The sequence below is a fragment of the Porites lutea genome, chromosome 7 (assembly GCF_958299795.1).
Source record: "Porites lutea chromosome 7, jaPorLute2.1, whole genome shotgun sequence".
Classification (NCBI taxonomy): Eukaryota; Metazoa; Cnidaria; class Anthozoa; order Scleractinia; family Poritidae; genus Porites; species Porites lutea.
In genome coordinates, this window is record NC_133207.1 from 20558151 (window position 1) to 20586107 (window position 27957).

The 27957-nt window shown below is 39.2% G+C and overlaps 1 protein-coding gene across 3 annotated transcripts in view; it reads left to right on the plus strand.

Moving 5' to 3' along the window:
• Nucleotides 1-8700: 8700 nt before the first annotated feature.
• Nucleotides 8701-27957, plus strand: part of LOC140944311 (salivary peroxidase/catechol oxidase-like) — a 41214-nt gene continuing 21957 nt past the window's right edge. For 2 of the 3 annotated variants that reach the window (XM_073393468.1, XM_073393467.1), the window contains exons 1-5: nucleotides 8701-8846; nucleotides 23893-24434; nucleotides 24846-25621; nucleotides 25732-25910; nucleotides 26267-26568. In XM_073393468.1, coding sequence (XP_073249569.1) covers nucleotides 8838-8846; nucleotides 23893-24434; nucleotides 24846-25621; nucleotides 25732-25910; nucleotides 26267-26568 — 1808 coding nt within the window. In that variant the 5' untranslated portion in view covers nucleotides 8701-8837. Of the gene's footprint in view, nucleotides 8847-16801; nucleotides 16960-23892; nucleotides 24435-24845; nucleotides 25622-25731; nucleotides 25911-26266; nucleotides 26569-27957 lie in introns of those variants that run through there. The other variant, XM_073393469.1, reaches the window with a different exon arrangement.

A 27957-nucleotide genomic window follows, 5' to 3' on the forward strand; every position in this document is an offset into this window, starting at 1 on the left:
TATTCTTAAGGCCAATTAACGCTAAAACCCGGGGTTAAATTTAACCCCGATTTCTTTTTCTTTTGTTCAAAAGAATTTTCTCGGACAATTTTCTCTGTTATATTTAGAGCTTCCAATCATCAACTTGTAGACAAAAAGATTTAAAACTGAAATGTTTTTTAAGCTTTCAAATCTGAATTCAAATCTCGCACTAACCCTGGGTTATCTTAACCCAGCTTTGAACAACTCGGCCCAGATTAAGAAAAAAGAAAGCCGTTGTCCATGTTGTATTCAAGTCCTACTTTAAGGAAAAAATATATATCTTGCAAGGACAGCAAATGAAAAAAAGTAATGTGCGTGCAGAGGTGTTATTTTGCTAGCCTGAGAAAACAGCCGATATCTCGCGACTCCACCATGCCACTGCTGGTTTCCCCGCAAAATGAGGTCTAAGGAACAGCGCAGAAATTCCATACTAATGACGCGTCATTAACTAGATCTTGGTAGTGCTTCTAATTGGTTAAAAATTTGCTTCAACCAATCAGAAGCACTACCTAGATCTGGGTAGTGGCGGGTCATCAGTGTTGAATTTCTGTAGTCGTTTCTCAGACGTCAATTTGCGAGGAAACCAGTGGTGGCGTCGCAAAATGTCGGCTGTTTACTCAGGCTATTGATTTGCTTACTGAGACACCGCGCGCACGAATCCAGATCCAAATCGCAATTTCTTAATTATACGAATAAACCTTCCGTCCACGCGAAACCGGTTAACCCGCACACCGGAACCGCATCTTTTTCAAACCCCTCTCCAGAGTGAATTTTCTTGGATCCGACGGGTTTGGCGAATTAATGTAGACGACTGAAACCGGATATTTTTCAATTCAGCTACGTCATAAACTCAGGTCCAGGCTTAAATGAGAACTTGCAAATTTAAAATGGTTGGCAACAACCCTACTTGGATACTGTTCTTCGAACAGTTCCAGTATATCAGAACGTTTGGATTGAACGGCAATTGCGACACGTCGTTTTCCATAGGCTACTACATCTTGTAGTCGCTCGATATTTTAGCAAAAGCTCACCTTTATCGTCGCTGCGGAGGAATGAGTCGGCAGGTTGTGTCGCTATTTCTCGTTGACATTCCTGCTGAAATGCTGGCGAATAGCGCCCAGGAACTAGGAAATGTATACGGCCAGTGAGTTCGATATAGCTACCAAAATATTCAACAATGCCGCGAACACATTAAAACCGATTTAAGCATGCCCACTAGCTAATAGTTACCAAATGTAAGTGGCAGTCGCGTATTCGGGATAAGTGAAACCAAAACCTATACACCACACCGAATTCGTCTTGACACAAATATTAATTATGCTGTTTCATCTTATCCAGATTCGCTTGGACGTGACCTAAACCTGCTTCGTCTGTTCTTCTTTTGCCGTTTTAAATCTCTTGCCATCACCGTTCTCGTTGCTTAAGCTCCCTAATAAGCGTCGAACTCTGGCTAGCGATTTTTAGAACTAAGCAAAGGCAACCTCCCATCAGATTTATGGACCTCAAGGCTTTGAGCCTTTAAGTGAATCAGTCCTCCGTTCGATATCAATACATCGAGTAAAGTGCCTTTATCGGTAGAAAACTTCAAAACACTTGTCACCGTTACGAGAGACTCTTGACTGAAAATGTGTTCGCCATTATCCTGCTTTGATCACGTGAAGGCTTTGGGATACGTTTGGGAGAAGCTGTTTACAGTTTAGTTAAAGAGGAAAAAAGACGAAAGGCAGCGTTTGGGTGTTAAAAGAAGCCTAAAATGGCTCAAATCCTCGAACTAGTTTAGTCAGGCTAGGCGCAAAGTGGTAAGTTTTTCGTTTATTCCCTTCTTTTAATTTATAAAACCAATAGACTCCATGTTGCGGTGCGTCTGTTTAGTGAAATGTCTAGTAATAGGTCGTGATAGGGAACCAAAGGCGAAGACGAAGACGACAACTACGAGTACGGCAAAAAAAACATGATAAGGATATGCAAAACAACAACTTTGCACGAGTGCATCACACTTCATTGCTCATCTCTTTGCCGTCGTTCCCAACCTCACAACAACAGTTTTCGTTTCCTTTTATTTTCTTTAATTACATCCTTTGTCTGGAGAGGTCCCTAATGAGCCCCCTCAGTAATATAGAACACACAGAGACGTCAAAAAGTGGTGAGAACATATGTGACACTTTTTGCTCATGTTGACGTTGTTTGTGTTCTACGCAGGGCAACATGGTGTGAACAATTGTGAATTTCTCCGCCTGCATGAAGGGTGTGAACGATTCTCAGGAGGGTAGTTCAGGGCGGACTCGCGAGCGGAGGGGCTCGAAGGCCCGGAAGAATCCAACAGTTAACTATGAACAGATAATTTACTTTTTCTCTCTGCTTAGATATCAACTTAAATCCTTCCTGTTGTTCGATCTATTTACCTTAAGTTGGAACTTTCTTTGGTCTTCTAATCCTGTTTTTGATGTTACCTAGTTCACCCGTTCAACTTAGAAGCTCTCATTTTATTTGCTTGTTAATGAATATGATGTGTTGTTCTTCATTACCATGCGAACGCGGGCTCCAATTACTTGCTTATTCACCATATGATTTATCATTGAATCTAGGGCAAAAAAATCTATTGCAAAGCTTTTTTTCACTAGTTCCGGAACAGGTTGACGACCACTGCAACTACCAGAGTTAAACTCACTAAAAAAGCACATTTTACTAAGTTACCTTTCACGTTACTTAGATGTTAGAGGTATAGCCCTCGTTATGAACAGTAAACAGTGGACAAGAGAAGTAGATAGGACGAGGTTTCCGACTCATTGTGAATAGATCCTCAAAAACGGAAAGCGTAAGTAAACCCTTCTTAAGTCTAATTGCTGAAAGGCAAGAGTGGACATTTAAAAGATAAGTATTTAATTTTGAGGAACGTAAAGTTGGGGAAACAACAAGTCGCACTCTCAAAACCATCCTTCCTCATTAATGAAACACGAAAGGAGAAATTCCTAATGCTATTCTGGTCCCAGACTAATAACATATACACGAAATATAGGGTGAATAAAGAAGAGGGGTGTCGTCCTTGGTTAATCAACAGGGAGCTTAAGAAAAGGTGACGGCGACGGCAACGAGGACGGCACAAAAAAAATAGGTTTAGGGTTAGAAACACAACAACTCTGCACGTGCATCACGCTTTTTTTGTACATTTCTTTGTCGTCGCTGCAAAACTACGACGTGAAAAAGCCCAGATGTCATCTTTTGTGAAGGACGTGAACTTGAGACGACCTTCTTTTTCTTTTCCTTTTTAAACTTCAACAGTCCTTAGAATTCAACTCCAGAGAACTTTGCCAAAATTTGACGACAATAACGAGATGAAATAAGCGCCGTAAAGTTTGATTGAACTAACGCGAATTTACGTTTCAAGGGACGTTTTTGAAGACTTTGCCGTCGTAAGTTATTTCTTAAGCTACATAATAACAATTTGAAGAAGGGTGCACTTACAGTGATATCGTGCGTCATGCCTGTGCAGGAAAAGCACACTTCTTAAATATTAATCTTTTCAAATAAAAAGCCTATTAATAAATTATTGGCTGTTTATCTTGCTTTATTCTTAACAGTAAACACTTGAAACGTCTCCAGAACGCTAAAAGCTTTCTACAACCCCGAACAAATGATATATGTCACTATATTTCAATTTGATGAGATAAGAGTTGACGATGATCTACAAGTATGACAAGCTTCGCACTTCACCTATTTTATGTTTTAAATGTTTCATTTTTATTTGTTCCATAATGGATATAGTGCATAATGGATGCTGTATGTTGTGGTTCAATTTCATCCTTGGTGTAAATTTTACTTTCTTTTGTTTCAAACTTACATCATAGTTACCTGTAATAGATCATAGAAAACGTCAAAATCTGGTAAGAATACTGTATCAGTCATGAAACACTCGAATGCAGCTCGTGTGCCACTTTTTTGGTTTTACCACATTTTGACGTCATCTGTGATTTATCACTGAACAGAAGGAGGGAAACTCATGGAATCTACTTGTTAAGAGACTAGAGCACGCTTGAATTTGCTTTTGTGCGACGCGACATCATTAAATAAATGGCATAGAAGGCTTTCGTGTAGGGTCACGATTTTGCTCATTTTGTTTATTTATCAAGTTTTATTTGATCTTCTAGGGCAATGACTTCGTATACTCCCATAGCCGAACTCAATGGCCGAAATTTCTGTTTGGTTTCCGGTCGCGTATTGTGTCATTCTGGGGGACTCCAACATGGCGTCTCCACAAAAAGCCATGCCACGGTTACATAGCCTGAGAATAAATTAGGCCCTTCTTAGAGTTTAGGAGAGACAGGATTTGAGATTTGAGTGCCGGGGAGAAAGGGCAAGAGGGAAAGGGTGACGTTTCTTTTCTTTCCCCTTTTCCTCCTTTTTGGTTTTCTTTTCGCCTTTCCCAGAAGCGCCAGGGCCTGATTGTGCTCGTAAAATGCTGGAAAGTTGCTTAATGGAATGCCCAAAGAATGCTTAAAAGTGGCCAAAAATCCAAGAAGTTGCTACTTAAATTCAAAACTTGCTGCCAAAATTTCTGCATACTTTTATACAAACGTCAATTTAAAGCTTTTTTTGGTTTTTCACAATAATTACTTTCATCGGTCTAGAAAAACAGCTCGAAATTTTTAATAGCATGATTTGTAGTGATATTTGGCATAAACACCACGAGTGATATTTCGAAATTGTTATACGTAATTTCACGAGCCGTTAGGTGAGTGAATTTGAGACAATAGGACAATTGCACGATGACGATATTTTAACTACAACTACCAGAATTCATTTCGGTTATTTTGCTTTGTTATTAAAATTTGTCAATTCCGCTGAGGATTAAAGAACAATAGCCTTAATTTGCACAAGAAAACAACAAACTCAAGGATTCTTGTAGTTGTAGTAAGATGACGTTATCGTGCACTTGTCCTATTTGGAAATATCACGAGTGGTATTTTTGCCAAATATCAAGTACAAATCATGCTATAGAGTGTTTTCACTCACGTGACCAGCATCTATGCAAATTTCTTGGAACAAAAGAAAGCGTTTGCATAAGAAAAGAGTTCAACTCCCACAAGATTGGTTTGGGACACCAACATGGCCGCCGTTTCATTGTTTTGGGACACCAATATGGCCGCTGTGACGTCATGTGAAAACACTCTATTATTTGTTTATACTACTACCCGCAAAAGGTTTGTAATTTTCACATGTAGGTATTTCAAATTAAGCTGAAATACCACTGCTCTAAGCCAATCAAATTGCAGAAATTTCTCATGTAATAGTATAAGGGGAGAAATTTTTAAGAGTATAATTAATTATTCATACTGCAACAGTTGCGTTTTTTGGCCTGCGGAACGGTGTTATGTGTTCCAAGGTTGATAATCATTTACAAAAGAGGACAATCGTCTCTTAACTGTCTGAAGAAATTCGCATAAATTGAATTTTTAACTGAAATCGTTGAGTCTTTCGTTCTTGATATGCTCAAAAATTGCTCAGAAAGGCAAAAAATTGCTCGAGGTTACTAGAACCTCGTAAAGTTGCTCCAAGAGCCAAAAGTTGCCCAAACGTTGCCGATCAACAACAACAAACAACAACAATCCTTTTATTCACAGTATTCAGAGGTACAAAGGAGAAGAAAAAAAATGAGAATACAAGAAACTGTAGAAAACGAAATGATAGAAATTGCATTTTTATTAACTATATGTACAATTTTGGAATCAGTGCGCAACAGCCAAAGTGGCAAAGCTTTCGAGTTGGCTGCTGCTTACGTACAAGTAAAGAAAGGACCGAAGTAATTAACTAAAGATGAAACTTATTCACAAGGCAAGAAGTGTTATGAAAACGGGGTGGAAACATTGCATTAAAAATTATATACAACTTTCAGATAAGCCAGAAAGCGATAGTAGATATGATTACAAAATAAATGTTACTTGGAGATTCAGAAGAAAAGAAACTATGACTGACATTTGAGGAGATGATTTTTATACCACTTTTCAAAACTGCTAGTAGAGAGCCGTTTCAAGTTTGTTGGTACCGTTTCCCATAATTTAGAGGCTACATATACAAAGGTAAATTTGCCAGTGTTGGTCCTTACTTTTGGTCGATGAAAATTACCCTTAGAGGCGTATCTGGTGTTAAAACAGTGAAGGATCATAATCGGGACAGGCCTAGAAGCGCCTGATACTCAGGCTAGCCTAACAAAGCTGTATAATTTGAGAAAAGCATTTCTTCACTTACTTGAATCTTGGTCAGACCGTTTGCATACATGTCTAATGTATCTTCTGCTATCTTCCATGATTTTGAAATATATTCATTGAACGGTTTCGATTTATATTTTTGCTGGCGTGGCAGTAAAAAGCCACGATATTGTTGGCGATCTATTTTAAGTGCACCGTTTAGGAAAAATCGACTCACACAATATGCAAGGCTATGATTTAATACCTTCCGAAAAAACCGTGTATAAACATTCGCTAAACAAAATCTGAAAATATAGGTCAAAATTGGTAAAAATAAGAATTATTTTCAGAAAGGCTTCTGCGTAAGGTTATACAAGGTCAACTTAAAAAAAGCCAATATAATAAGGAGGTGCTCTTAGATATCGTCACAAGTAGGTTCGAGTAGTGGTCGCCTATGTTCACTATAAAAGACGACGTTGAATACTGTTTATTATACACTGAAAATTATGTAAGATCAGTGGTACATGTAGTAGTCTTCGACCGTGTTTTTTGTGGGGCCAGGCAGGCGGTACAATTCCGATTCTTTGTATACCGTTCTAAACACGCTTCGCTACCCATTGCTATAAAAAAAGCTGGTGGTTCTTTCAGGAAGGCACTCGACTGAAGCACACATTCAGAGAGCTCCTTGAAAATTGTGAAAACACTCTTTCAGTTTGATAATCGTTCCTATTCAGTTTACCTCTTTTGTATCTAGCAGCTTGAAATTTTCTCTAGCAGTTTTAAATTTTGCTGGTAATGAAAGATTTCCCTTGCCACTTGGGAAAGATTAAATTGGTGAATGAAAAAAAGGCTTTCCTATATGGAAGTGGATACCCCTGGGGTCCGCATATTGTCTGTTCCCAAAATTATCACTTCAAAAAGAAAAAAAACAACAACTCCACCAACTCGTGGCTCCCTTTGCGAAAAGCGGTGAAAAATTAATCGTGATTGAAGGAAATATCCGAACTTATGTGACTCCCGAAACTGCGCTCTTTTCTACCATCGCATAATTCCCTCTATCTTTTCTATTATCATTTTCTTGGTTTTAACCTTCGACATTTTTCAGCTACGCACAAGCGTTCGTGACCACAGGTAGCTAAGCCCTCGGAGAAAGAAGCATTTGAAGTACCCATAAAATAAAACTAAAAACGGATGTGATTCCTCCAGAAAACCACTCGAAGCACACAATATTGACGTAGTGAAGACCCCATGGGTCTTCCGCAACAATAACCGTCACGAACAATTATCTGTTTCTAAAAAGATCTTTGAAGCTACCGGTTTTTAGGGTGGACTCAGAGGGAAATGCGATAGCGTTGAATCCACCCTTAGTTCCCCATTGTGTTGTAAATTACATAGGTTACGTTAAACAATGTAAATATACAACATTGAAAGTAAGACTTGTTATGTGAGATCTGATCGTGTGGTATATCTCATACCCCATTGGTGATTTTTTTAAGGTTGACGAGAGTACAATTCCCTGAATTCGTATTACAATAGTTGTTGTTGTTATTTCTGCAAGACTAAATGTATTTATGCTTAAATAAAAACCCTTAGAAATGGACGTGATTGATTCAGGAAGGCACTTGAAGCACATATTGTTCACAAAGCTATTTAGAGTCCTGAAGCCTTAGGTAACAATAAATGACCTAACAGTCATCTGTATTTCACATGATAAGGGTTTTTGAGGCGAAGTTTAGTTTCTCCATTGAAGTATTGTACTAAATAACATGGTTGACATTGAAGAAGTTATTGAAAATTAGAAGCAAAACGAACTATATGCATGGGATATGATATGGAAGAGGTCATCGGTGGAATAATACTGATAATAATAATAATAATAATAATAATATTATTATTATTATTAACAACAACAATAATGATGATAATGATAAACAGTTTTGGGTCAAGTTCGTTGGAGAGACAGATTGACAGATTTCCTGAATTCCTATTATGTATTTCTTAGCAAGAACCATTCTGACACCCATATGCTCATCCTTTCTACAGGACCACGTATAGTATTGATTGATTGATTAATTCATTTATTTATTTGTTTATTTCTCACTTTCGTAACACCCTTTTACGTCATATCCTCATTTTGAAATTTCCGATCATTGTTTTAAAGAAATACATTTTCGTGAATCCGTGATTTGTCTTCAATAAACCGGATAAAACTAATATCGGCAGATCCAATTATTGCACCTTTTTTTACGTTCTTTAATCAGTCACCAACAGCATTTTTTGCAGTTGAGAGTAATCCACACACACAATCTAACAGCTACCTGTAACACAATCTATGCATATCATATTTCATATCATGACTGCGATGTCTATAATGTGAAATAAAAAAAATCTACAATATAAAAATAAACACAAACCTACAATATATACGAACGCTAAACTATCACAAATATTTTCACGCTGCATTTAGCAACCTAATATATTAATTTTAAAAATAAATATTTTGCGCAGCACAGCATATAAATAGGGCGTTGTAGGACTAACCAAGGCATTGAAACGCGAGGCGAAGCCCGAAGAGTAAAGGTACAGCTGTGGTCTGCGTAACTGAACGGATAACAACCGAGAAATAGTTTTTACATGATTAAGGTAAGGAATTATTATAACTATATAAAAACAATTTATTGCGGCACTTTGGAATATAAGGACAATGTTGAATTATTGCTCGTAGAACGAACATGCAGCATTCCTCCGCAGTACAAAAATTGTTATAAGGGATCGATATTAGTGGCTTAAACAGCACCTTAAATAAAAAGTAAAATAATTCCTTTTACTAAAGGAAGAAAAAGTTAATAACTTGGTTTTACTGGTTTCTCGCGATAGGTGGTATTGTTCCTCGGTCCAAATTTGAAATTGGTCGCCCATTTTGAAGGTTTCGACTTCAGCTGAAGTCAATTTCCTTTTGACTTAGAGCCGGAATCCCACTAAACTCACTGGTATAATTAAGGTGAAATCGGCAAAAGCAACATACAATGTTTACTATTCTAGCTTTACCGTCAATATTACTGCGGGTGTCTTGAAAGAAAAGCTACTTTTCTATGAAACTATTAGCCGTTTAATACTATTTAGGACGATGGGTACATTCACGTTCACGAGTAACTGCGACTCGAAGACCTATGTGAAGTTACTTTAAAAAGGGGGGTCAAAACCGAATGGGTGTTATTATCAAATGTCGTAGTATTTTGTCTCACGTGGTATACATAGCGCTCCGCATCCGGGGCTATTAAAAGTCACTTGCCAGTTAGGACACTAGTACTGCAGGCTATCCTTGCAGGGAATTATCATCACTGGACTGCTTTTGATGACATTACAGCACAGCTAGTAGTCTAAGAAAAGTGCAACAGTGTTTTTGACCACACTACGGAGATCGCTGGACTAGTTCAATCTGTACCCTCGTAGTTTTCATTGAAAAGAGAAGTGCTGCGGGTATTAATCATCTCGTCGACTCACGAAAACCGCGCAATATCAATCAATCTCTCTCACACTTTCCGCTCTCTGTAAAACACTTGGTAGTGAAGTCTTAGTGAACCCGTGTCACATCACGTGACGATTTGTTTATGGTTTAGAAAAAAGTATTTAAAAGCAATATCATTTGTCGGCAATAGGAACCGCTATGCTAAAAAAGCTTTAAATTTACCCTCAGACTGATAAGAACTTCAAGGAAAAAGCAAAACAAAATAAAGCGCAAAAAATATCAAAAGCGTTCGCGTGCAATCTTTGCTTCTACCATCGTGTACGAAGTAGATTTTAACAACGTGACCTTACACATTTTTTCCCCAAAAGCCCTTACGGACGAAAGGGCAGACTGGATGGATCTGCGACAAAATGCCAAAATTATAGATTTTTGGCGGGATTGCTTCAATATTCTGAGAAAGTTAACTTATCACCAATTCACAGCGTCGCCTCCGCAATGAAAACACGTGGCTTTTCACAAAAGGCAGGGTTTCATAGGTTTAAGTTAAACATTTCCAACTTAATCCAAGTTCTTAAGTCACATTCTTGAATTCCCCGCACCCAAAAAACTGACAACCAGGAATGCGGTGCGGGATAAGCAGACAATTCTTAGCCCATTTATTGAACTAACCAACTAATTACAAAATCAAACAAACTATACGTTTGATGCGGCCAAAGTAAATTGAGTAAACAAAACCACTTACAATAACTGTCAATCATCAGGAAAACACAACTAAAATCGTTACAAGGAAATGGATTACAGGATTTCAATCAAAATATAAAAAAGAACAAAAATTTAACTGTCCGCTTGTAAAAATCCACAATGAAACTTGTTTACTGTTCAGCGAATATATACTTGCTACTTTGCATATCACACTTTCTTCTCATAATCTCATGCCGGCACTTAAAACACACTGCCGACAAATGCACCTGTGCTTGGGAATTCAAGAAACCATTTATCTTTTGTTTCATTACGCTTCGCTGCATTCAGGCAAAGATAAATGAACAATTCTTGAATTCCCCGCACCCAAAAAACTGACAACCAGGAATGCGGTGCGGGATAAGCAGACAATTCACAATCAGTGGCAAAAGCATATAAGGATACAAGATAAGGCAATGTTCATTAAGCAAACATATTTACCGTATAGTAAATAGTTAATCGCTTGGATACCGTAAGGGTACTGTCCGAAAAATGTTAAGCATATCCACCTGTGGCAAGGATACTGCTCATCAAGCATCGTTAAGCTATCAGAATTGATTGGGCAAATGTAAATCTCTCCATATTGCTGCATACAACACAACTCGCACAATGTTTATCAAGCAAATCACATACTGAAAATTAAAGAGCCAAATTTCTAGATACCACAAGGGTATTTTCCAAAGATTCATCGACATAACCATCTGCGGCTTGGATACTGCGCCAACCACCATGTCTACGCCAAACTCTCCCAGAAACTCCGCTGCGTGCTGCTTGGGAAGCACCACCTGAACGAAGGCTATGTAAACCAAATTCGTTTGAGTCTAAACCAAGTTCGGAAATCATTTGGCGAAACTGTTCCCGTGCCCGAGAATATGACAGAGGAGCTTGTCGCAGCTTGTACCCGGTACCCAATTTCTGGCAGAGACAAAATAATGACTGAGATGGTTGATGCTCTCCGCGCTGAAGGAATAACTCTAGCAGTTTCACTGGACAAGAGCTAGAAGGTAAACGAGCAACTTTAACCACAGATCCCTGACGGAATTGATCGTTCTTACGTCTGTCTAGGAAAACAGACATGTGGGTGGCGCAAAACTTTAAGTCACAGGCACGTAAGTCACGCAGCTCTGACCAACGTAGGAAGGCACAAAAACCAAGCGCAACCAGCGACACCATTTGCAAGTTCGGTAGAGAAGCACGAGGGTGACCATAGGAACGAATTAGCGCCCTGACGTGATGAGATTCAATAGGCTGCTTTTTCTTAGATGGGCCAGCCAGGAGGCGTTTAAAACCAGCCAAGGTCTGAGAAACGAGCGGATCGTCGACAGGATTAGGACATCCAAGTTTCTTATGTAGCCATGCAATGCCATAAGCTGCTCCAAGGATTGACGAGCGAGATAAGCCACGGTCTGAAAGACTTGTTAAGTAGAGAGCAAGAGCGGTTGGGTTAGACTGTAAAGGAGGAAACGAGTAAGACTTGCACCAGTCAATCCATCGATTGGCTGCCCCTGCATACGAAGACACGGTTGAAGCGGCACAGTCATTAAGTATGACAGTCTTTAACAGTTCAACAAGCCTCTGAATCTCCGCGTTGCTCCGTTGGAAAGGCGACAAGCCTAAAGTGAAAAATCAACAATGTCCAAAACATGGCACTTTAAAGACAGGAACAACATCCAACTGCTACACAGCACTAAACGCGCAAGATACACAACGTCTGCAACGAAAACTGCCCACATGGCAAGTTAACACAGCACCAGTACACACTCCAACACATGGAGACTTGGCCCACTCGGCGTCAACTGGTAAGCAAATCCAGGCAAAGGATAGGAGTCCACTTGACTCTAAAATGAACACACTACTGTGTCAGCACTGCCCTCTCGGCTTGCTTCAGCTGCACAACTCGTGCGCACTAGTACAGCTCCAAGTCCACTGACTTGCACAGAGCAAAGGCCCACACCTAGGCCAAAAAGGCTCAGACAAAACAAAAACAAAAAATTAGGCTGAACAACTCGTTCAAGGTACTCATCTAATACCCGAAAAACGTTCTACAGCAAAACTAAGGAAATGCAATTCTCAAAGCAAATACCCTACACGAGGGAATACCATGCCCGAAAAAATCCGCGGCTGCGGAACCAGGGAGAAAAGTAGACTCATGTAAAGGAATCTCCCGCCAGTCAAGAACAAAAGGGTGGAAAACCCCGGGGCTTCGAGACACCAACGGCCACCAATGAGCAGATTGCCAAAAGGGGATAATGAGAGTGCCCTGTTCTTTACCCACTTTCATGTGATTGATAACCCTGGGAATAAGGAAGACTGGGGGGACCAACCAATTGTTTTCCCCCTCCCCAGCTGACGGTAAAAGAATCAACAGTTTCGGTCCCAGGACACCACCATCGAGAACAAAACCTGGGCAACTGGAAAGAATTATGACTCGCAAAACGATCTACGGTGTGGGGTCCCCACAGAGTATCCAACTGGCGAAAATGGACAGGGTTGAGCATCCAATCATCGGTGTCGACAACTTTCGACCAATAATCAGCTTTAAAATTAAAATGGCGAGGTATCCACTCCGCAGAAAAGCGAATGCCTGCTTCATGGCACAAATTGTAAATGGCAACCGCTTCTTTTTGCAAATGAGGCTTACTACTGCCGACGGACAAAATACTGCAGACGCTCTGATTGTCAGATCTATGCTTGCACTCCTTGCCCGCCAAAAGACCGGAAAACGACTGAAGAACAAATCTAATTGCACGAATCTCGCGGAAAGAAGAGCTGCATAGGGCCTCGGAACCCAACCAGTTCCCTCTAGCGATGTGCGTACCAAATTGAACAATAAATCCCGCCCAACCCACATTGCTGGCATCAGAATAAGACAAAAGCTCTATCTTCGGGGAGGGCCTCCAGATTGGTTTTCCGCACAAACGAAAGAAATTATCTCTCCAAAAATTAAGTTCCTCTACAGCTTCACGCGTTAAAGCCACCTTGCAGCTAAGGCTATGAACGCTATTAAGGACTGCGTACAAGGCTCGGGTGCGCAAACGCACAACTGGACCTAATGCGAGCTCCATAGAAATAAGGGTACCCGTAATACGAGACACATCCCTAGCCGTGGGTGAAACATCGTCAAGAAGCAGTGAAATCAGATTAAACAGGTGATCAATCTTGCCTGGTGGGATACTAAATTCTCCTTTGGTAAGGTCCAAAATAAAGCCTAAGTGCTCCCCTTTTTGACGCGGTTCAAAATTGCTCTTTTCCTCATTCACTAGCAGGCCAAGGCGATCAAGATCGCCTCGCACTAGTTGCGCTTCCTGAGAACACGAATCTTTACTTGAATCGGCGCCGATACCGTCGTCCAAATAGACAGAAATCCTAATGCCTTGCGACCGCCAGTGTGCAACAACTGGTCTTAACAATTTGGTGAAAACATAAGGAGACGTACTTAAACCAAAAGGAAGCGAACAAAACAAAAAATAGCGCGGCTTCCCATCGAAAGTAAACGAAAAAGCCAAATACTTCCAATGCTCTTGAAAAATGTCAACATGATGGTAGCCATTACGAAGATCGAAAGTAAAAAACCAATCATCTGGCTGAAGAATTTCCGCCACGACTCGGAGGTCTTCGAACTTAAACTTACGCTTGGCTAGGTGCTTGTTAAGAAAGCGAAGGTCAAGAATCAATCGAAGTTTGCCATTCTTTTTAGGAACTACACCTAAGGGACTGCAAACATGAACTTGGTCACGCTTGACTTCCACCGCGCTTCCCGCCAACAACAATTGCTCGATAGCCTCACAAACAAAAGATCTATTGTCAACAGCGCTTTTATGATTACTAAAGAAATACTTCACTGGAATTGAAACAAATGGTAACTTATAACCGCTTTCAATGACACTAAGAACAAAAGAAGAGGCCCCAATAGAACGCCAAACATGCAAAAACTTGCGCAAGCGGCCTCTAATCCAAAATACTGAGGAAACGCCCGTGTCAAGTTCAGCCTCGCCGCGCTCCGAAAATTCGTCAAAGTCAGAGTCAGCTAGTCATTTAGCGGAAGAGGAGACTTTACAGTCCTTGATGAAATGACCTGCTTTGCCGCAACCAAAGCAGCGATAAACAGAAGCTTTTTTCTCCGGTACAGGATTAACCAAAAGCTGACCGACATCCGGGCGAAAATCCACGATTCTATGTGACGGGCCAAAATTTACACTGGGGCCGCTTTTGGAAGATGTAGACTGAGACTTAAAACGAGTCCCCATTTTGCTTCTCAGGCTATTTTTTCGATTTCGCTTCTCCCGAGACCTCTCAGCTTCCTTGCGCGCGACACGAAGTTTCTTTTCTTCTTCGTCATTTTTAGTGAGTGGGTCTGCCTCAAAATATTCTACCACGTCCCAGCCATCCCGGTCAGCAATAGAAATAAGCTTATTTCTGTTATCAAGGAGTGACATACCTTCGTTGGCAATCTTAGTAATCGCGTCATCCGCCCCAGCCCTCTCTAAAATCTGATTGAACTTATCCTTGACGTCAGTGTTGAACTTGAACTGTTTCTTGTTACTCTTATATTTGAACTCGGGCTCCTCCTCTGCAGACTTGCGTTTTAGTGAGTCGAGCTGTTCCTTGACAACCTTGACCTCCTCCGTTTTCGCCTCCAGGGCCTTTAAGATTTCCTTCGCCCAAGTTGGGGGCTCAGGGCTGCGAGAAGCGGAACGACTTCTACGGTGCGAACGCTCGCGGACACTCCTTCGCGAAGGCGAAGAACTACGGCCAGAACCGCTTGAAGCTGCAACATGTGAACGTGAACTACGACGGCCTGAACTTCGATGTTCTCTTGTTCTGGACGGCCGGGCAACAGGGTCTTCAATGTCCGCGTTGACTCTCGAAACATGAGAACGAACTGAAGCAGGGCGACCACGACGGCCCTGCGCCATGTGGACGACAAAGGAGGAACGAGCTAAGAATTTAACTGTCCGCTTGTAAAAATCCACAATGAAACTTGTTTACTGTTCAGCGAATATATACTTGCTACTTTGCATATCACACTTTCTTCTCATAATCTCATGCCGGCACTTAAAACACACTGCCGACAAATGCACCTGTGCTTGGGAATTCAAGAAACCATTTATCTTTTGTTTCATTACGCTTCGCTGCATTCAGGCAAAGATAAATGAACAATCTATAAGTTTTTTTATCTTATTTTCAACAAATGAATTTCTATGAAGTTTTACAAGCTCTCTGACCATCGACATTATTATTATTATTATTATTATTGTTATCCACAAATCTAATCAAAATGGCGCGTTATTATCTCGAAGCTTCCTTACAGTCATCACCCGATCTAAACCGTGTGCTCATTATGCAAGATTTCTTTCAGTCCCAATTACGTAACTTCACAATAATCGACCATCCGAACGACCAACCGTCCGTGCAAATGACCGACAAAACGACTGACCCACCATAGCTCCCCTATAGCTCACTCACATTTCACGAGCAAAAGTAGTCACACATACACAAATTAAACCTGTTCAACGTACTCAGTCGTGATTATCAAAAATTGATAAAAATATGAATGATCATCAGAAAGGCTACTAAAGGCACGTCATATCGATCCACGTCAAAAGACTTGAGGTGGGATGTTTCGAGTGGCCTATGCAAATATAGCCTGGCGCGTGCAGACGTCTCCTGTTTTCCCGGTTGCGCGGGGAAAAGAGGCAACCAAAAGAATATATTAAGCTGTCAGCACAAAAAGCCGAGGCTTATGTGACAAGAAAGTGTCCCAAAACCTTTGTTCAGATGTCTGTTTAATGAATATTTTATACCATGTTTGCTGGGATGACATACGTAAACTAATTTGCACTTGAAAAAGAAACTAATTAATAAAAGGATTCTAATAGTAGTAGTCAAATGACGACATCTTGCAAATTACTATCAGCTATAAGGACAACTGGACGAAGACATGATTTTTAGTATCAAACAAATGACGTTATTGTGAAAATGTCGTGTAAAATCCATAAAGTTGTGTCAGATCACTTCCTTAATATTATATTAAGTGGTCGGAATACCTGACTTTTAAAAGGACTATCTATTAAACATACTGTCATTAATGATTATGTAATACTGTTTGCGGTTCAAAGACCACTGCAAATGCGTGTAATACTGAACTAAAAAGAGGCCGGGGACAACGATATAGATTCTGAAACAGGTCAGTCAGAACACATTCCGATCTAATACGCCAATCCGAATATCGTACCACAAGACTTTTTACGTTGTTTGATAAACCCCTACAGTGGAATTTTTTTAATAGCCGTTCACACACAAATATAAAATTGGTAATGCTTGTTGAATGTAAGTGCCTTAAATTCATATTTCATCTACAATAGCCAATAACAATAGCCGCATATATTGATTTTAAGAATATATATATTGCGTAGCACAGCATATATATAGGGCGTTGTAGGACCAACCAAGGCATTGAACAGCGAGGCGAAGCCTGAAAGGAACGCACAGCTGTAGTCTGCGTAACTGAACGGAAATTAAAAACTGGGAGAATTTTACATAATTAAGGTAAGGAATTATAATAAACTATATAAAAACAATTTCTTGCGGCATTTTGGAATTTAAGGAAAATGTTGAATTATTTGCTCGTAGAACGAACATGTAGCATTCTTCCGCAGTACAAAAGTTATTATAAGGGATCGATATTAGTGGCCTGAACGGCGACAAAAATAAAAAGTAAGATAATAACTTTTACTAAAGGAAGAAAAAGTTAATAACTTGGTTTTACTAGTTTCTTGTGATTGGTAGTATAATTTAAAATTGGTCAGCCATTTTTGAAGGGTTCGACGACTTCAGCTGAAGTCAATTTCCTTTTGACTTAGAACCCAAATCTCATTCAGCTCTCTGATATAACTAAGGTGAAATCTGAAAAAAGCAACATACAGCTAGTGTTTACTATCTTAGCGTTACTGTCAATACTAAGGCGGGAGTCTTGAAAGAAAACTTGGTTTTCTATGAAACTGTCAGCCGTTTAATACTATTCGAACGATCGTTAAATTCACGTTCATGACTAACTGCGACTCCAAGACTTTTTGTTAAGTTACTTTAAAAAAAAGACCGAATGGATGTTATTACCAAATGCCATAGTATCTCGTCTCATGTGGTATATAAAGCATATTCCTGCATCTGGGGCTATTAAAAGTCACTTGCCAGTTACGACACCAGTACTGCGGATTATCCAGGTGATCGTTAAATGCAAGAAATTATCATCACTGGACTGCTTTTGACGTTGCAGAAGAGCTAATAGTCTAAGAAAAGTGCAACATTATTTTAGACCACATTACGGAGATTGTTGGACTAGTTCAATTCGTACACTTGTAGTTTCCATTGAAAAGAGAAGTCCTGCGAGTATTGATCATTTTTTCGACTGACGGAAACCGCGCAGTATTAATTAATCTCTCTCTGACTTTCCGCTCTCTCTAAAACGCTGTGGCAGTGAAGTCTTAGTACTGGGCCCTTGTCACATCATTTATGGTTTAGACAAACGTATTTAAAGCCAATATCATTTTTTAGCAATAGGAACTGCTATACTAAAAAGCTCAGCTTTTACTTTGATAAGAATTGTAAGAAAAAAAACAAAATAAAATAAAGCGCAAAAAATAGCAATGGCGTTCGCGTTTAATCTTTGCTCCTAAACTGTGTAAAAGATAAATTTTAACAAAGTAACTTTTCACAATTTCCGCAAAAGCCCTTACGAACGAAAGGACAGACTGGATCAGTATCCGCCAAAAAATTCCAAAATTATTTACCATAGACTTCTCGCTCACTCACATTTCACGAGTAAAAAGGGGTCACACATAGACAAATTAACCTTGCTCAAGGGACTCAGTCGTGATTATCAAAAGTTGATAAAAATATGAATGATTGTCAGAAAGGCTTCTAAAGGGACGTCATCTCGAACCACGTCAAAAGACTTGAGGGGAGATGTTTCGAGTGGCCAATTCAGACTTCTCCTGTTGTCATTGTTGCGCGCGGAAAGGGATAGCAAAGGAAATATAGGATGTCGGCATTTAAAAGTAGGCTTATGTAACAAGGAAGTGTTCCAAAAACCTTTGTTCAGATGACTGTTTAATGGATATATATATTACGCCATAGTTGCAGAACTTTGCAGGGTTGACGTACATTTGTTAACTAATTTGCATTTAAAAAATAAACTAGTAATTAAAAGGATTCTACTGAGCAGTAGTCAACTGATGACATCTGTCAAAGTACTATTAACTACAACTGAGGACAACTGCACGAAGACATCATTTTTCTTACTATAACAGGATTCTACAGTCTTGATTTTTCCTTTTCAAACTGGAATTAGTGATGTTTCTAAAAATCTCAGTGGCATATTCAAATTTTAAAACAGGAAGGAACACCAAAAGAATTTAATTTGTACTTTCAAACAAATGACGTTATTGTGAAAATGTCGTGTAAAATCAAAGCAGTTGTCTCGGATCACTTCCTTTGATATTATATTGGTCAGTCGGAATATACGTGACTTTTAAACGGACTAATTATTAAACCTACTGTCATTGATGATGCAACACCGCTTGCGGTTCACTTCAACACTGAAGTTCAAAGACCAATGCAAAGACGATATAAATTCTGAAACAAGTCTTTCAGAACACATCGCTATTTTGTTGGCCACTCCGAATATCGTCCCACAAGACTTTTTACGTTGTTTGATAAATACCTGCAGTGGAATGTATTTAATAGCCGTTGATTCATAAATATAAAATTGGTAATGCTTGTTAAATCTAAGTGCCTGAAATTTATATTTCATTTACAATAGGTATATCTTTTGGCTAATTATGTCTTTTCAAGATATTACGCGCAGCGCAACATTTAAAAGCGTAACCGGCGATTTTCAGGTGCTAATTAGGTGTTCAACGTTGTAACATCCAAGGCGTTGGAACAAACTGGAACGATTGAAGAAGCCCTAAGAACGTGTATGCAGATGGCTATAATAGAGGTAACTGAAAAGGAAAGATTTGTGAGATTACTTATGATTTTGCTGCATGGTGGTAATTTAAATAATCATGAAAAAGTTTAATGTGGCATTTGGGATATAAATCTAATGTTGAGTTAACTTCGGTTAGAGCAAAATCAATTTCTCTTATGTACAAAATCATTAATAGGGATAATGGCGTAACAGAGACATCTAAAATGTAAAGGAAGATATCTTGTTTTATTAATTAAAGTCAGCAAGGAACAGGTAATAACTTTCAACTCTCTGGCAGGTAATACCTTGGTTTTACTATTATCTCTTGATAAAATGTACTGTCCCTCTAATCCATAGTGTAGTGTGACCGAGATAATCGAGTAATAGGAATTCTACTGTATTACGTAATTCCACTAATGATGCAATACTATTCATTGTGTTCACGATCTAATCTATAGTGGTATTGTAAGCGCTCCTTTAGAAAAGAGATAATTAAATACACAAAGTTTATAAAGCACTGCAAAAGCCAAGAACGATAAGCGTTGCAACGTGGTCAATTATTATCAAACAAATTACAACCATTGAAAACAATGGATCATTTGAAGGCTGAAAAGACAAATTCGTCGATTACAGTAACTGTAATCGACAAGTTTGTCTTTCCAGCCTTTTTAAATGATCTATTGTGACCGATTGGAGGATGAAAATATATACGAACACTATTTCGTTGTTCTAGGTCATTTTGTCAAAAAAGTCCTGGAAAAAATTAAAGGTTTAAGGGTTTAAATAACATTAAAAGGGTCCTCAGCAACGCTATACTCTACATACGCTATAATATCCTCTGATATTTACACAGACACAAGCTACGAAGTAATTGTTTAATCTAACCAATCATAAATAAGAGATTCTTCCAACGTAACAACCTTGGTCCTTTATACGCATGCCCTCCTGGCATTAAAAATTCCATAATTGCCTCACATCTACCACGCCCTGTTAAAATCTTAGCGGAGAGGTAGCTTTTGCAATAGCAGTAAACTATCATTAAGAACCCTACCACAGGCAAGACAAGTTTGCTATAGTTTCTCCACTGAGCAGGCAAGACATTATTTTGCTTTCCGCCTTAATAAAATTTCTGGGTCAGCCCACGATTCACGTTCATTGAGTAGAGTTCCGCCTACGATAAGAAGAAGAAATAAATTATTCGCTCAAATTAAAAAAAAAGGAAAAAAAAAAACAACAACAAATCAATAAAACATAAATTAATGCTGCACGTTTTGAACCAACTGAAATTAAGACTGTGAAATCTTTTTTCACTTTTCTGTTTGTTTTTTCGCCTTCGTGTCATTACTATATTTAATAGCGGAGCTTCCGCGCGCGAAGTGCGCGCAGCGGAGCACCATGGGTAATAAAATTTGGTAAACTATCCATCCGAGAAAATTTGGTTATGACGTCACCGTCCGTCCGTCCGTACGTACGACCTCACGGACTTTCCGGACAGGGGTAAGTAGAAACGAATACCTCCCCTCTCCACTTGAGAGTTTTGTCCCCTATTGTTTCAAAAGCCTTTAGAAATGATTGACACATCAGAATCTGTCAACTGACCAATTGTTTGGTGGATTTTAGGGGCCGACCATTTGACTTTTGAGGGGGTTATGGGTGATTTCAGAAAAAAATGTCCTGCAGGCTGATTTCGGGAGGAAAAAAAATAAATTCCTGGGCAAAAATATCCTGCACTGAAAAAAATATCGCTCATGATGTATAATGTTGAAAAAAAAATCCTACACCGTTATTTCAGTCTCGCTGAAAAATTTCTAACTCCGGAGAGGTTTGGGAAAAAATCCTCAAACTAAATCAGTAAAATCACCCATACCCCACTCCCCCACAAACGTCCAATGGTCATGTCAACCATTTATAGGGCGACGAAAGAAACGGATTCGACACTTTAGTAAATGTCATCCATCAACAAAATGGCTGGCGCGCGTTCATCATGTGGTGGTTTTCAAGACTAAAGTTTTGCATTTCAAGATTGAAAATACGGCGATAAAAGACACAAACGAAAGAGAAAGTTAAAAATAATGCTCAGTTTCCTTTTTGTGGACAAACGAAAGCTTTTCGCTATGACATTGTCTTTCGAGCGATTCAACCTTGTTTTCTACGGATCGGAGCGCTTGGCTTTCCATGTTTGTCCTCAGAGAAAATTTTATACACCTTACGGTGCCCCTTACGGTAACATTTTCTTTCAGATATTGTGAGGTATAAATGTAAAGGCTACACATAACTATTCGTCCGAGCCCGTTTAAAAAGAACGAAAAGAAAAGAAAATATAATGGGCTTACGGGAAAACAAAAGTCCTTAAGTTGGCCTGATTTTCCTTTTAGGTCTTCCCTTGAACTCAGACACACCGACCCTAGAAATCGTAACCTGTAAATTGCTGCTACTAAGAGACCTACAATTTAACAATTTTTTAAATTCAGGTTTGTTTGCGGGATATTTTTTCTTAATCATTTATTCCCTCCCTCTAAAGGTGTCTGATACCGAAGGCTCTTGGGGATGTGAAGATTTCTTTTTTTTGGCTTAGAGTTTATTTAATTGCTTTTATCATAAGTATAGAAAAGGAGGCTTCGCTTTAGCCTTGGCTAAATCTATATATCAAGTAGATAGACAGAGTGGATCGGTGGTGTCCAAAAAAATGCTTTGTAACATACAGTAGGCTACATTTCTTAACTTTATATGATTTAAAGATTTAATTAATTCGTTAAATCAGTATAGTACAAAATGTTAAAATTTTTCGAGCCGTAATGAAACAAAATTTCGTAAACGCTGCTGACCAATGATGGTCAGTGTTAACTTTGTAACCAAAGAATAAGCGGTAAATAAGAACCACTTTCAAGACATTTTAAAGTTTAAAAAGCGTTTGAAATAAGCTTATAAAGGTGATAAAATGTTGAGAGTATATCAACGCTAATCGAAAGAAAGTGTACCTGAAGAAAGAGTTCAAAAGAAACGAAAAATGTTGATATTCTTTGAACTGTATCATGACAGTTTGTATGCCCAGCTTCTGTTTTTAGCAATCGGCCATCAATCAATCAGCTCAATCGATCAAATGTTCAACCACATAAAAAAAACCTTTTAGGAGCGTGATATAAACTATGCACCTTCTTCACTGTCTGAAATAATATAAGTATAGATTAAATTTATGAAGCGCAAATTCCATGTCCGTCAATGATTCATGCAGACAAAAATCATGTGCATGTATATTTCACACTTGAAATACCATATATCTGGATGGGGTCAAGGTGCAGATTCTTTTGTCCTGCGAAATATGGCCCGATTTCACAACAGACTTATCATCAATTTTGTCGCCACTGGTGTAAAACTAAATAAATGAAGTACTTAAATCCGAACGTTCATCATATGATTGTGTATGCAATATAATTCTCTGCACTATACAAATAAATTACGGTGGACGAGCACATTGCTTATTCAGCTTTTGTGTGCCTTGCTACAAACTTTATTCAGTATATGTGCACTGATATTTCCAAAAGTAGGATAGTGAGCTTAGCTCATGAGGCAATAAACAACGCATCATGTTTTTTTCATTGCTGCAGATAATTTTAAAGGAATGAAAATTTATTTGCGTCCTGCACATATAGCTTTACTCGGATCGACTCAAACTGCTTAGCTTTTTTACGATAGGATAGTCAAGTTAACCAATTAATCAATTGGCAATCATCAATCAATCAATCAATCAATCAATCAAACAAACAAAAAGAAATTTTTCAATTGTTTAACTATATGTCATAATTAAAGGTCTGGATTTTAACTCGAGAACGAGACATATTAAAGGAGTGTAAAATTTAATATGACTACCATATTGAATTTCACTAAAACTTTATAATTCAGGTTGAAATAATCGTTTTTAGTACAACTTTACGCGTTTAATACTCCTTTAAAAATGGGTCGTTTTCCTAAGAAAGCCTTGTACTTATGCCCCTTGTCACGTCAAAGCTGGTAACCATAGCAACTGACCCCCAAATTGCTAAAATGTCTCTAAAGAACCAATGTCAAACAACTAGTATAGAAAAGGGTTTTGTGGCTCATAATTGTTCTGTTAGTTCTAAGGCCACGACAACGGGAACATCGAAAAATAACAACGTAACAAGTATGCACTACACCAAGCAACCACGACAAGAACTGACCAAATTTTAAGTTCTCTCGAACGTGAACGGCAAGGCCACGATAAATTTTACAGTGTATTTCTGAGCTTGGGATGAGCCCTCTCCATTCACAAGATCTACCTTTGTTTACCGATTATAAAAAAAAAAACGTCTCAAAATTCAGACGTGAAGATCAGATGGGATCTGATCAGATCGTAAGGTTCCTAATGGTGCTCCAGGCCGTCATGATTTCGCCAGAACAAGTAAATATCTCAAAGCAATTTGCGATTTTTGCCATCAGTTTCTGCTTGTTTCTGTCGATCACTAACATAAAAATCATTTATCCTTTTTTTTTAGTTAAACATGGCAAGCTGCTCACTGGTATGTCAGTTAGTGTTGGTGTTGTTGAGCCTGGGAATGGCGTCCTCCAACTTCAATGACGACGCTTACTCTAATACAGGCTCAATCGAAGGCATGGAGTCAGACGTAATGCTAGATGAGATCGCTGCTCTCGATAAAATAAGTGATGATAACCTGTCTGAAGAGGTAGATGATGACATGACCAATTTTGATGAAAACGAAGTTCAGGGGCTGGCCGAGGACCCAATGGTAGTAAGAGATATCGCACAGTCTGTAAAACGCCAAATATTAACAGAGGCTAAGCGTCTTGTCTCGTCTTGCAAGAACCCAAAGGTTGATGCGAGGAATCGAAAGCAGGAACGACTAACAGCGTTAAGAAAGTATTACCAGGCATTTGTGCACGGGGGAAAGAGCTTTATCAGTGACGCAAACTGGCTGAAAAATAGAAAGAGTGAAAAATGCAGCGCTTGTCTCTTAAATGAACTCTGCAAACGGACACGTATTCAAGGATTATTGAACATCGACGCCAAACTCCCTGCGTAAGTAATTTTAATCCAGGTATATGACTGGGTTTTCTATGCGAAGAAAAAACTAGAAGCAATCGTTTAAGACGCTATCGTAGATATTTACTGCACCCTCACGGATGTCAAAACCGTGGTTTGTGAGTGCAGAACTTTTGATGGACTAGTCATGATGTTGGAGACCGGTAAAAAGTGTACTTATAAGTCTGGTCAGTCACCGCTACCCTCCTCCTCTTTCGAACGCGAACCAAACAGATCATTGAATTTTAGAAGCCAGGGAACTGTGTTAAGCATAATAAAACCTAACAGAATATACAAAAATGTTTGAAATGTAGGCTATCCGATTCGCGCCAAATATGTTCATTCTTCTTAAAAAGAATAACTATTAAAAAATTATCTTAACCGTGATCTATCTTTTCTATTTATCAGGCAGGAAAGAAATCGTATTTGCAGAAAGAAACTCGTCCGTGAAGCGATGGATGTTTACTCCGTGAACGAGATCAAGATACAATGTAATCCAAATGCGCCATTTCGAACAATCAATGGAACGTGCAACAATTTACGTAATCCTTCCTTCGGGGCAGCCAGCACAACATTTAACAGACTTTTACCTGCTGATTATGGAGATGGCATCTCAACTCTTCGCCAAGCGGTAAATGGGCAAGAACTTCCAAACGCCCGGGACGTGAGTCGATTTGCCCATGGAAGCAACGCAGACCGAACAAATCCGAATTCTACCATACTGACTCATCTGTCTATGAACTTTGCACAGTTTACGGATCACGATTTTACTTTGGCAGAGGCACAGGGCGTTAACTGCGAGCCACCCACCAAAAATCAGGAGTGCGTTAATATTGAGATTCCCAAAGACGATGCGATATTTCGGGACCGGGAAGTGGATTTCATCGAATTGGAGAGGGAGGCTCCTAGCGAGTCAAACAGTTTTTGCAAACTGGTACCCCGAGAGCATACAAACACCCTAACAGCCTACATTGACGCTTCAAACGTTTATGGATCGACGCAGGAGGTTGCTGATTCGCTTCGCGCTCCAAATGGCTTACTTAAAGTTATGGAGCATCCAGATGGCGCAAAGTTTATGGATTTACTACCTGCCCGTACAGAGACCACGGAGACGTTTTGTCCATCACTAGATCCAAACAGACCGTGTTTTGTGGCAGGAGACAGTAGGAGTAATGAGAACCAAGGTGAGAACAATTGCTGTGATGTTTATTCACCCTAGTAAAAAAATGGACTATTTATATCCTTCTTACAAAAAAAAAAAAAGGTGCAGTGACAGTTGTTTCGTAACTTTCAGGTCTCAGCTCAGTTCATACCGTATTTGTGCGCCACCACAACCGCATCGCCAAGTTTTTCCGTAAAAGGACAAAATGGGGACCCGAAAGGATTTATCAGGAGACCAGAAGAATCATCGGAGCACAATTGCAAGTGATCACATACAACGAATTCCTGCCATTATTTTTGAGTAACAAAACGGTAGGTTTCTACATTCAAAATTTCAGTCACCGTTCAGTTTACTTGTCAATTACAAATTATGCCTGTGCGAGTCTGGTTGTCAAAAACAGATCCTAAAAGAATTAACAAGTACAAAATTACGCGTTTCCCACTCACATTGAACTGTGAAGCTTTTCAAAATGGCAGAATTAATAAAAAAGCATTTTACGTACCCTCAGTAATTAGGAGAAAGCCTTATAATGCTAACCTTAAGAGTTTTTGTTATTCGAATACTTATATCTAAGGTGTACGATAATTTTTGGTATTTTAAGAAAAACACGCACTAGAAAAGACTTATCTGGCCTGTTCTAAATTTAAACTTGACTTTTTTCCCTCAGATCACAAAGTTTGGCCTTGGGCTACTAAAGGGAACACGGTTTTTCAATGATTACGACGAAACTGTGAATGCTCAAATGACCGCTGGCTTTTCCGTAGCTGCCTTCCGATTTGGCCACACCCTGATTCAGGAGTGGTTTAGACGATTCAATCAAAATAGTTTCCAACACAAAGACAAATCCGAATTCCGGCCTATTCCTGTGCTGGACTTTGAAAATCCACAGTACTTGTACGAGATATGTCAGGGAGGTGTAGATGCCATTTTGAGGGGATTAATCAAGGATGCCGCGGGCAAGGCTGACGGGTTAGTAAATAAGCATTTTTCTTTCTTTTCTAAATGTCTCCACAAGGGAAATAAACAAGATCCTTTTTTTTTTCGAGACCAATCTCTGAGTATTGACATCAAGAGTCAGCAATTGCTTAGTCTGCTACACAGCCGTTTTTAGTGTCGTCACGCAACGCTCCTCCCCACTAACGGCTGCTGAAAACCGAACTACATTCCTTTCCCGTGATTAGCCAATTATAATTCAGTTCGCATTTTCTGGAAAGTGTTCGCGCCACCTTTGCGGTTCTGTGACTCCTCCAATCACAGCTTTGCTTTTATCGTTGCCCCATGTGTGAATGACAGAATAATCAAAATGGTCGCGTGAAAACAAGCAATTAACTACAGTGTTGTCGTAGTCGAGTCCTATTCAAAATTTAGGAGATAAGCAGCAACAGCAAGAAAGTCGAGCAAATTGCGATTCACAACATGGATGTCCTCATAAAGTTGCCAGGTATAGTTTCGGGAAATCGCTCATCGATAATTTATAAGATTGCTTTTTGACTCAGTACCCTTGAGAGTTTAGTCTTCACAGAACACAATGAGCACATCCGGTACATTAAATTCTTCACTACATATCAGCACATATGCACGTTAAATGAAGAACCAACCGATCCGGGTAAAAGTTTTCTAGGCCTATCAAACCTTCTTTTCACTTGGAACTTTCTTGACCGCTTAAAACAAACTTTTTTTGCAAATTAACCTTTTCGTTGCTCGCTGGATTTAGACGGGCTCTGTGTTTTCAACGATTGATTGATTTGTCGAAAAATGAGAAGCGTGCTAGCTGCCTAGCGCCCTGCGGCTCACGTATTGTCAAATTTCTTGTACATGATTGGTTTGTTCGTTAGACCACAAACACAAAGGGAAAGGAATGAAGTTCGGTTTTCAGCAGCCGTTAGTGGGGAGGAGCGTTGCGTGACGACACTAAAAACGGCTGTGTAGCAGACTAGCAATTGCTCCGCGTAATATAGAAATAAACTGTTCTTGACTAATAATTCCTGGGGTAGAGTTGAAGGGTTGACCCAATTCAGCAGTACCCAACAACGTTTTTGGTGCAAATGGACGATATTATGAATTAATCATCAAATAAGTGCCGATTTGTTGGTCACCGTTAAAATTTAACTCAGTTTCTAGGAAAATAATACCATTCTTCACTCCCAGGCTGGAATAGTTTCCAGGGAAAAAAAATCCAGTAAGTAACTGGTCTTTATCCTGATAACATCAAGTGAATACTTTTCCTAATGATTCACAAGTCAAAGGAAAGAAAAAAAATCATTTAGGGTTTGTGATATTTTAAGAATGAGAGATTAAGCATCGCGTTTACGGCAAACACCAAAGGTGAGATTCAAGTTAAGAAATTTTCAAAATGAG